Genomic DNA, 12,289 nt, shown 5'->3' with positions numbered 1-12,289 from the left:
AAATATTTTCAAGAAAATTGAAGAACAACTCATGGGAACGATCGCAAAATAAGTTTTAATAACGTACATGTACACACATGTACATGAGAGAGAGAGAGAGAGAGAGAGAGAGAGAGAGAGAGAGAGAGAGAGAGAGAGAGAGAGAGTAGATGTTACCGTAAACAAAATAATATATATATATATATATATATATATATATATATATATATATATATATATATATATATATATATATATATATATATATATATATATATCGAATATACACACAATACCCTAATTCTGACGAAATTATAATAGGTTTTTCAAATTATATCTATAGCATTAGCATTCATATAAATCAAACACATATTTACAACACCTCACCTAAATACAGGAAAAAAAAAAGTCGACAGAATCGAGACGAATATCATTATTCAATTAAATGAAAATTGGGGTTTAGGTGGAAGGTCAAACATAAAGGTGAGGGATATAAAGAAGAGTAAAACAAAAAAAGGCTTTTTAGTGAAGAAGACGAATGAATATAATGAGAAGGATATAAAGTGATGGATGATAGAGCGAGGAATGCAAGATAAATGCGGCGAATAAGGATGAATAAGCGGTGAATACAAAAGATGAGTGATACCCCTAGTATGAGTCAGGCATCACAATAAGATATGCTTCACTGCTGACACAAACCCGACATAAATCTTATACATGAGGCAGGGAAGAAAGGGTGGAGAGGGAAGAGAAAGGAAAGAAAAGATGGGGAGGAGGCAGCAGATATGAGGGGTGGGTTGGGAGAATATGGGAAGGATCGAGGAGCACACAGGGAGGGGGAAGACAAGAGGGGAAGTGGTGGGGTCTATGAGAATGGAACATAGGAAAGGGTTGGGAAAAGGATGCAAGATGGAGGAGGAAGAGATGATGATGATGGTAATGAAAGGGAAGGAAATGTATGATAAAAAAAAATATATATGTCGCTTTTTAAAAGAGAGAAACGGAATTGGTAAGAGAAAATCCAAACCAAAATAACATGAACCTTCACATATCGAATTAATATTAAATATTATATTCATAAGGAACAATTGCATGCAAATTTAGATAGCTAGTATTTATAACGTAATAATTCTTTAGAGAGATATAAATATATTGAATCATAATAAATGCTACCCTGGAAATTTTTCTGATAGCAAACATTTCGAAAAGGCTTTAAACACTAAAATGGAAACCAAAAGAAATATTTACAAATGATGACGAGTACAACTTATTATATAACTGGAACGGAGTGGTCTACAAGTAAATATAGATAAAATTAAGAAAAAAAAACATATGAAACTTATGCTCATAAAGATTTTAGTAATGTTAGATTTTACTTCGCAGGATTTTCTTCATGATTGTTAATCATGTAACTTTCTATTTACATTCCGACAGAGCAAAAGAAATACCTATAACACAAGCAAATATACTAAAAGGTTTAAGTATACAGATGCATCTAAACACGTGATGAATGATGAACCTTTTCAACAAACTATGCTGGACACACAACAGTAAGCAAATTATTCCAGAGTTTACCGGAGGGAAAGAAGGAATTATAAAGGTTGCAACTCAATTCATTCAGACATTATGAACCAGATACATTCCATGATAAGCCAAAATTAATTAGAAAGTAAGGTTTGGAAACATAAGCCTAGATTATAAAGGTTGCAACTCAATTCATTCAGACATTATGAACCAGATACATTCCATGATGAGCTAAAATTAATTACAAAGTAAGGTTTGGAAACATAAGCCGAGATTCAAATGCTCAAATATAGAAAATATAACATTGAGCTAGAGATTCTAGACAGAGCAAAACGAAAATCCTGAGCGCCCATTCAAGGAACCTGGTGTCCCGAATTTTAACAAGATTGCATTTGTGCATTAACCAACAGTAGTTTTTGAAAAACAAAGATAAAACGACTACAATGTTCTAAAACTATGTCAAAATACCAAACTGCCTCTTTTACATAAATTTCATCCGATTCTGGGTATTAAATTTTCTGAAAACACAATCTTCAGAAAACTGACATAACACGTTCAGAAAAATTAAATGTATACAACAAAAACGATAAATTGACAAGAATGAAGACTCAAAATTTCAAATGAAGATGAGATAGGAGCAATAATAACAGAATCACACGTTAAACGCCTAACCAGTAAAAGAAAGAAAAAAAGGTTGAAAAAAAAAAAGGTTCAATTCATCAAAAAGAACTTGGCACCGCAACCGAATGCCTTAAACATATTACCTGGAAAATATTAATCTAATTGATTTTCTTTACACAACATTCTCCTTAAAGGCAAATAATTTTAGGAAATAAATATGGGTACATAAATTTAATACACTTACAAGGACCTAACACTAGATTTGGAGAGAGATGTGATATAAATATCAACGTCCGAAAGAGGTGACATTTAGAAAACAAAAATGGGCGGGATTCACTTGATGCATTCGAGCAAAGTTATGGAAGTAGCCAAATTAAAACGTTCATAATTTTTACATAAAATAACCAGGAAATTTGAATATACCTTGAACTAGGCCTACACGGATTGTGTAGAATATTGTTCAAGCGGTTTATTAAAAAAAATCAACGGTAATATTTATGAAAACACAAGATTACGCCGAATTCATGGGGATCAACAAAACATCGATGATATTCTCTTCATCATCAACTATAGACTTCTTTTCTATCATTTAACTTGGTCATGAAAAGTTGAAACTTTAGATGTGAAGACAGCATCTTTTCTTTCTAAATAGTTTGGCCGACGGAGATTTTTGCACTTTCAAGAAAAGATACTTTATTTATACATAATGTGCCAAACAGTGTGTATTTTGTTGTGATCTTGTTTCGGAAGTGACAATAGGTGATGCGATAAATACTCCCCAATATTTCTGAACCAATGTGAGGTAAAGTAAATCTATTTTCCACGAATCCTAACAAAAAAAAAATAGTAGCATTTATGAAAATAAGTCTATCATTAACAAAGACATTACATTGATCTTCCAATAGAGAAATAACTTCGAAGCAAATCAGTAGAAAAAAAAAGTTTCTCATTAGAAATTAGCATAGACTAAACCCCCCCCCCCAAGGACCCTATAAGGAACGAAAACCTTCATAAATTGAAAAGCATTATATCAAATAGTGTAGTCTATCATTGCTGTCGTCGGGACTTGCCATCCAGCTAATATTTTTTTCCCCTGAAGATACACTAGTTAAACACTATCTCTGGTACTTTAAAGCTAGAGTCAAAGTCCCTTAATCTTAAGAATAAAAATGATGGTTGCAACAAATCTCATTAAAAGAAATTCCCACCAAAAAAGTACCCATAGCACAATAAAGTCATAACATAATGGCAGTATCAGGCCTATATTCTAGGGGGAAATAGTTCATACAATCAAATAGAAATGTGCGTTAGATAATGCACTCGATTCGTAAAATGAGGCTAATGACAAAGAGAAAACGTTATGGAAACTGATGACAAAGAGAAAACGTTATGGCGATACACGAGGATGAAAACGATGGCGAAAAATGAGGAGCCGGAGGAGGAGACTAAGGTGGACGAGGAGGAAGAGATGGTGGTTGAGGCCCAAGAGGCGACCCTCGAGAGCCTTCTTAGCAGATAAGCGAGGCGGCAACACTCACGACGAGACGTGTTATCGAGATGAAACACGAGACCAGCTGCAAATTTTAACACAAATCCGGACAGATCTGACGGCTTGGAAATTTGTCGGGGCGAACGGAGCTGCTTACCACTGATTCTTCACGAAGACAAGACGGAGGTCGTGGATGAAGGAAATCAAGGGCCATTTGAGACACACCAGAAACCCATGAGAAACCCTCGCAAATATCATCAGTTTCCAGGACTTCAATAAATAGTGACTAACCCTGAATTATTCATCTTTATATTGGAATCAGGATATCTGGTAGGTCTATAGGCAGTGAATCTTTCCATGTACTGGACACTATTACCTATGAAATTTTTATAGCTAACTCATTCAAATCCATATATATATATATATATATATATATATATATATATATATATATATATATATATATATATATATATATATATATATTGAAAACAAGTTACAATTGAAGAGTCATTAAATCAATGTATGTCACATATTCAAGGTAGGCCCAATTTCCCTGGAGAAAACACAATGCTGCATTGGGAAATCACCTACAATAACTTTCTAAATAACATAAATAATTATTTTCACTATTCACTAAAACTTGAATACTGCACGATAAATGTTTTGGGTTAAATAAAAGATATGACGACCTGAGAAAAAAATGAATGAAAATAAAAATGGAGGTCAAAAAGTTAACCAAAATAGTTGAACGTTAAAATAGTGAAAAATATTTCATATTAAGAAGAGTACCATAACCTAGGTCCGTAAGGCCACTCGGAATACATGAAAGAGGCCGAGGTTATCGGAAGTCGATCAACAGATATAAAGTTTATATTTTCACAACAAAGTCTGACAAAAATAAGAATATAGTCTGGTACACACAAGTAACACTCGGAATTTTCTAAATTTCAATCATGAACCTTGGATATTTGAAAAAATAAGTTAAAAATGTATGCAACTCCATCATTTTATTAAAGAAAGAATAACCATAATAGCACACCAGACTACACATTGATACAAGTAAACAATAGTCTTCTAGAAGTATGTTTTATGATGTACTTATCACAAACCTATAAGAAAATATTAAAGGGACATACAATATTTTCAGTTGCAATTAAAATATAAAAAGAATAAATTTTCTGAATGAGTGACAAAAAGTTGCCAGAGGTCAAGGAACAACCATGTGACAGATATTTGGAGGGCAGCACTCTTAGAGCAAGATTAATTGCAAATAAAAGGAAGAATAATACATTCTGGTAACACTTTTGAACGACAATCAGGTATGATCAAGTCATCACGTTAATCTAAGTAAATTCAATTACATTATATTCTATCTTCCTTGATTTATGTTGTGAATTAAACATTAGAAATTTGTTGGCTGTGTTCTTGTAAGACCCAATGCAAAGTGTATGAAAGATGAGAAGCGCAAGTGCGTGCATAGTAAGGATGAATAGTGCTGCATATTGCAAATTTTGAGGGTTCGATACAATAATCAAGCATATTTTGTGTAGTCATATCAAACAGATGTAGAATTTCGACTACATGGACGCTTTCGAATTTCGCAGTTAAAGTTTGAAGGTGGCAATATATGTTATGTTATGTTTTTGGTCCCAAACTGTTAGGAGGCAGTTTATATAAATATATATATATATATATATATATATATATATATATATATAAACTGTGTGTATATATATATATATAAACTGTGTGTGTATATATATATATATATATATATATATATATATATATATGGATAAATATCAACACAACATCGTGTTCAAATAGAAATAAATTTCTACCTCATACTTGGGATCGAACGCTAGCCCCTTCTAATGAAAGGCCAGGTCGAAACCAACCATGCCACGAGAGCCCATAAAGGAAACCTGAACCTGACACTAATCTAGCTGTCTGAGGATTTACCTGGTGAGACATCAGTCTCTTTACCAGCGAGTTTTACCCGATTTCCCCGGGCCACCACGTGACACAATTGGTAGTAATTCTTTCAAATTACCCCTAATGAGTCAATATGGATAAATATCAACACAACATCGTGTTCAAATAGAAATAAATTTCTACCTCATACTTGGGATCGAACGCTAGCCCCTTCTAATGAAAGGCCAGGTCGAAACCAACCATGCCACGAGAGCCCATAAAGGAAACCTGAACCTGACACTAATCTAGCTGTCCGAGGATTTACCTGGTGAGACATGCGGCTGGCATGCTACACAACCCTCGAGTTCCAAACTCACCCGTTTGTTTTTATATTAAATCTGTTACACTTGAAAATATTAATACTCAGCTCTGAGACAGTTATATAACTCACAGACAGCAATATATAAAAACAATGAATATCCAAAGGACTCACAAGTACTCAAAACAAAACTGGGTAATCATTAATACAATCTATTCAAACAACTTCTTACTTCGATTCTTTAACAGAAGTACGAGTGAGTACTGAAATAAACACGGATTACTAAAAAAAATTTTACTCACTGAAAATTATATAATCACTTGACTTTAAATTAAATCTGAATAAAACCTTAGACTATGACAAAGGAAATAATTACACTCTAATGCTTAAACTCTTAAAGAAATTACATAAAGTAACTGATAAACTTGCTAACTTTACGTACTATACTTGCACAGGGCCAATTACAAAAATTTACACAATACCAACTCTCACAACACAATAAATTTCAAATTTCCTTTAACGTATTTCATAACGTTTCACCACATTACACACGATATATGTTGTAATTTAAACTTAATCAATTTGGAGAGGACACACTATAGGCATTAGAGAGAGAGGGAATTTTGGCTCTTTCACAGGACGGCTGTTTCTCTTATGCTGCTATGCAGTCCTGGGGCGCCTATATATGAAATTCGTAACTTCTCGTATGTTCTAATAGATTAGTTTCGTGGCTTAGGGGCTGGCTTGGCGATGCCAGAGTTTCTAACTATCACGTATCGAACAGGAGAATCAACCTCGCAGCACGGGAACTCCCTCTCAGCAGCTCAGCCCACCCCCTTTATCAAACATTGAAAAATATATAAAATCTAACTCTAGGGTTTTCAAGAACCTTCCAAAAGACATTGCAAATACAAGAATTGTGCATTTTCTCACAAACAGCATGCAATACCTCATAAAAATATAAAAAAGATTTACATAAGCCCTTGTTCATATCTTGTCTGGTCTTCAGCTGCTGATTCTCATCTTAATTTGTTAGACAGAAACTTACGGTCTATTAAATTTCTTATTCCTGATCTAGATATTAATCTCTGGCACCGTCGATCAATTAGTTCATTATGCATGTTGCATAAGATTTTTCATAACTCTGACCATCCTTTACATTCAGATCTCCCTGGACAATTCTATCCTGTTCGTAATACTAGGCAGGCAGTTAATTCTAATAGCCAGGCCTTCTCCATCATAAGACTCAATACTACGCAGTACTCTAGAAGTTTTATTCCAGCTGTTACCAAGTTGTGGAATGATCTTCCTAATCGGGTTGTTGAATCAGTAGAACTTCAAAAGTTCAAAGTTGGAGCAAATGCTTTTTTGTTGACCAGACGGACATGAGTCTTTTTATAGTTTATATATGACATTTTTGTTGTTGACGTTGTTAATAGTTTATATATGATATATCTCTTTTGACATTACTTTTTTTAGAATGATTTATTGTTAATTTGTTCTCTTCAGTTATTTATTTCCTTATTTCCTTTCCTCACTGGGCTATTTTTCCCTATTGGAGCCCCTGGGCTTATAGCGTCTTGCTTTTCCAATTAGGGTTGTAGCTTGGATAGTAATAATAATAATAATAATATAGCACTCTTAAACAGTTACATAAGACTTCATAACAAAATATGTGAAATACAAAGTTAATTCTTAAAAATAACGCAAATTTACATATACTAACTTAAATGAAATATACAATGAAATTAATGACGAAAGTCTTCGGTAATTTACATACCAAACTTATATCTACATGAGAGGATCTCGCCTTATGGGCTGGCTATCCTCCTAAATACACATATGAAATACATAAATAAGTACATAAATAAATTATGTATTCTACACTAGACCAGCTTCATACATATATATATATATTATATATATATATATATACATATATTATATATATTATATATATATAATATATATATATATACATAGACCAGCTTTATACACACACACACACACACATATATATATATATATATATATGTGTGTGTATGTGTATATGTATATATACACATATACATATATATACATATCTATATACAGTATATACATATATATACATATATATACATTATACACATAAATATTTATATATATACATATACATATATATATACATATACATATATATACATACATATATATACATATATACATCTATACATATATATAAACAAATATACATATACATATATACATATATATATACTTATATATACATATATATATATACACACACACATATATATATATACACATATATATACACACATATATATATACATACATATATATATATATATATATATATATATATATATATATATATATATATATATATATATAGATATATATATATAGTATTTCTGGGCTGGTAACAGGACACGGTGTGGGAGAAAAGAAAGTATAATAAAAGAGACATCAGAAACAGATCTAATAAGGAAAAAAATGAGACAAATAATTAGGTTGACAATAAAAGATTTGTAAAATTTTCATAATCTATAATGTAAAGAAAAACTAGTATCCCTTTACACTTCAGCCTCACAATAATAAGAAAAAAATAAATTATTTGTATAACTGAAAAAAAAAAACAAGAACTATTCACATGTTGGACACTTGTATGGGTTCCATATACAACTATAAAAAAGGCACACCTAACCGCGTATCTATTTGGGCTAAATTCAAATATAATTTGAATTAGCTTGCATCAAGATCAAAGGGGTTATTACACAAGGTTGCATATCGGACCGGACTCTACCTTCTCACCTCTACATCAGAAAGACAAAAATATTGTAATAAAAAACAAAGCTTACAATCCTCAGTGTTACACACAGAGGGAACGACTAAATAGCCTATCAAATACCGTATAGTAACTTCCTAAAATTATGCTACAATCATTTTCAAAGTTTCCAGCTGGCGGCACAAGAAATTGTCAAGCTTAATGGAAAACTCCACCACAGTACAGTTCAAGATCCACACAGTGAGTGGAGAGTCTGGTCAAAAAATCTCTGAATATATATTCAACTGTGCGGTTTTCTTCCACTAAAGTGCACACTGCACTAATACCCTAAGAACTGCCCACGTTAGAAAACTAGAAACTATGTATTCACCAGCTTATGTCTATATCACTTTCAAAAGTCACAGGTTCTCCCTAGTTCAAGTCAGGTAATTTACCCACGTACAGTCAAACCTCCAGATACGAAAGAATCGGCTTACGAAATTTGCACTTTGCTAAAGGAGATGCGAAAAATTTTATGACTCGGATCACGAAAATGTTTCGGACATCGAAAGGCGGTATGGAGCGGTAGCCACATCCGAGACGGATTTTAAAATTCGCGTGCCACCAGCCCATAAATTCGTTACCATCCTCCTGCATTCCCATTGGTTATCTCCCTACTCGGATGCTAGTTACCACCCTGAGATCCTGCTCTCCTATTGGTCGGCATCTACTGTACCGTATCCCATCGCGCATCTACGCATTAGCGTTCTATGTCTTTTAGTTCCGGCACTGGTATTGTATGCATTGACTTAGAGTTTGTGATTTCGCTTTCATAACAATTTCACAGTATGTACTGTTATCGTGTGTGCAATATTACGTTACATCATTAGCCATGGGTCCCGAGAAAATCACTGATGTCAAGGGAAGGAAAAGGATGATGCTTTCCTTGGAGATGAAGATGGAAATAATCAAGAAATAGGAGGTTGGCATGCAGTTAAGTGTGCTCGCGAAGGAATATGAGTGAAATCCGTCTATGATAAGAACGATCCTGAAGCAGAAGGAAGCTATCAAAGCAGCAACACCTAAGGGCGTGACTGTTTTCTCCAGCAAGTGGAGCCACGTTCACGACGAGATGGAGAGACTGCTGCTTGTCTGGATAAAGGACAGAGAAATGGCTGGAGACACTATCACCGAAGCAATAATCTGTCAGAAAGCCAGCACCATTTTCGGTGATCTCATGTTTGCTCAGGCCGAAGCCGACGCAGGAGAAGGAACATCGAAGAAGGAACCCCCAGAGTTCAAGGCTTCTCCGGGGTGGTTTGAAAAATTTAAGAGACGCTCATCCATTCATTCGGTGGTGCGTCATAGGGAGACTGCAAGCTCACCCACAAAAGCAGCCAAAGCCTTTGTTAAGATGTTCGACGAACTGACTGTCCGGGAAGGCTACAGTCCTCAGCAAGTCTTCAATTGCGACGAGACTGAGATTTTTTGGAATAAAAACGCCTCGTCGAACGTACATCACGGCAGAAGAAAAGAGGCTACCTGGGCATAAGCCTATAAAGGATAGGCTTACCCATGCACTCTGTGCAAATGCCAGTGGGGATTTCAAGGTGAAACCCCTGCTAATGTATCACTTCAATACTCCTCAAGCCTTCAAGACCCATAAAGTCACAAGGGAAAATTTAGACATGTTGTGGAGGGCTAATGAAAAAGCCTCGGTAACTAGACAATTGCTTATCGAGTGGATAAATAGGACAAATTTGTAGATAATTTGTATTTTCCCTAACTATACAAACCTTAGCTATTTAATATGGGTATTACTTTCAGCGCAGCTGAAATGACGACCAAATAAAATTTAGCTAGGGTTAACTACCCATACCCCTAGTTAGTGGGGGTAGGGGAGGGTAGCTTGCTACCACCCCCCCTCACACAACTGTGATTGAGCTCAATTGGCTTGGAGGTATGACTTCACAGGGGATAGGGCTGCCGGGCAAGTTTGTTTAAATAGCTAAGGTTTGTATAGTTAGGAAAAATACAAATTATCTACGAATTTGTCATTTGTTCCGTAACTGGAATACAAACCACACTCTTTAATAGGGTGACTCACCCCATCTGGCTTTTGGCTTTACCCAGGGGCTCCTTATCCGAGTATGTCAGTACTCAAAAATAAGGAGTAGCTGCTTCTCGCTAAAACCTTGCTACGCAAGGTTTGCGGCCTACACAAGATGTGTGTTGAGGTATATAGAAGTGTGACTGTCCAGGTAAAGTTATTCCGAGTTCTTTAGAAGGAAAAACTGTGCAACTAGGACTTTCCCAATACCACCTCACCAGGGTATGGGGATGCAAAAGTATTAGTCTTAATACTAGGTACACAAGGGAGCATGGTTTACCTGCAGTGGTTTGAGGTCAGCTGTGAAGGAAACCCAGAATGCTGCTTTCACTATGAGAGGGGAGGATGAAGAAAAGAATATGAGCCAGTCAAACCTTTTCATTCATGCAGACTAAAACCAGGTAACAATGCCCTCAACCTTCTGCTACTTGTCCAATAAGGAGCTTGAGGTTTTAAACCAGCTGTTGTGCAGCCACCACAGGACCGATAGAGAACGTATCGAGTCTCCTGTGGGTCACATCGTGCTGGTAGTGGGGTGTGAATGTGGTCTGACGGTTCCACACCCAAGCTTGAAGAACCTGCGTCACTGAGAAGTTTCTCTTGAATGCCAGGGATGTAGCTACGCCCCTGACATCATGAGCTCTGGGGCGACGTGAAGGAGGAGGGTCTGGATTCAATGCGTGGTCTATGACTTTGCGAATTCATGCTGAGATGGTGTTCTTGGTGACCCTCCTCTTCGTCCTTCCTGTGCTGACGAATAGTGCAGGCACACGGGGACAAGCTGCGGCTGTTCTCTTGAGGTACAGCCTGAAACTCCTCACAGGGCATAGTAAGGGCTGGTCTGGGTCATCTGTTAAAGAACGTTGACTAGAATTCCAGGAGTTGAATCATGGATCCACTACTCCCGGGTTCTGAGTCTTAGCAATAAACTCAGGGACGAAGCTGAACGTTACATCTCCCCACCACCTCGAATGGGCGATGTCGTATGAGAGACCATGAAGCTCACAGACTCGTTTGGCCAAAGCCAAAGCTAGCTGGAACACTGTCTTCCAAGTCAGGTGACGATCAGTTGCCTGGCGTAATGGTTCATAGGGAGGTCTCTTAAGAGACCTGAGAACTCGAACCACGTTCCATGGGGGAGGTCTCACTTCCGACTGAGGACAGGTAAGTTCCTAACTCCGTATGAGTAAGGAAAGTTCTAGCGATGAAGAAATGTCTATTCCTTTCAGTCTAAAGGCGAGGCTTAAGGCTGAGCGATAGCCTTTTACTGCCAAGACTGACAGGCGCATTTCTTCACGCAAATACACGAGGAACTCCGCTATTGCTGGAATAGTGGCATCGAGAGGAGAGATACCCCCTTCCACGACACCAACCACAGAAGACTTTCAACTTTGCCTGGTAGACTGCTGCTGATAACTTTCGCAGGCATCCAGACATTATAGTTGCAATTTGTTGCGAAAATCCTCTCTCAAATTGCGAAAATCCTCTCTCAGAGAGGAGATGCTGGATAGTCTACAGGCGTGAAGTCGTAGCGAAGCTACAGCTTTGTGGAATATGTTG

General features: G+C 36.0%; 1 protein-coding gene across 1 annotated transcript; it reads left to right on the top strand.

Annotated features, from left to right (window-relative positions):
* Positions 1 to 9,652: 9,652 nt before the first annotated feature.
* LOC137620916 (tigger transposable element-derived protein 1-like) lies at positions 9,653 to 10,171 on the top strand. Its single transcript, XM_068351361.1, has one exon. It carries the CDS (start codon positions 9,653 to 9,655, stop codon positions 10,169 to 10,171), a length of 519 nt encoding a protein of 172 aa, XP_068207462.1.
* The last annotated feature ends 2,118 nt before the right edge of the window (positions 10,172 to 12,289 follow it).

The sequence above is a fragment of the Palaemon carinicauda genome, chromosome 27 (genome assembly GCF_036898095.1).
Source record: "Palaemon carinicauda isolate YSFRI2023 chromosome 27, ASM3689809v2, whole genome shotgun sequence".
NCBI classification, from domain to species: Eukaryota; Metazoa; Arthropoda; class Malacostraca; order Decapoda; family Palaemonidae; genus Palaemon; species Palaemon carinicauda.
Note: the sequence above shows the minus strand (reverse complement) of the source record. Positions and strands in the feature narration are given on the sequence as shown.

Bases quoted from the DNA above. Each gene is read 5' to 3' on its own strand.
- LOC137620916 (XM_068351361.1), top strand. From the start codon at position 9,653: ATGATAAGAACGATCCTGAAGCAGAAGGAAGCTATCAAAGCAGCAACA.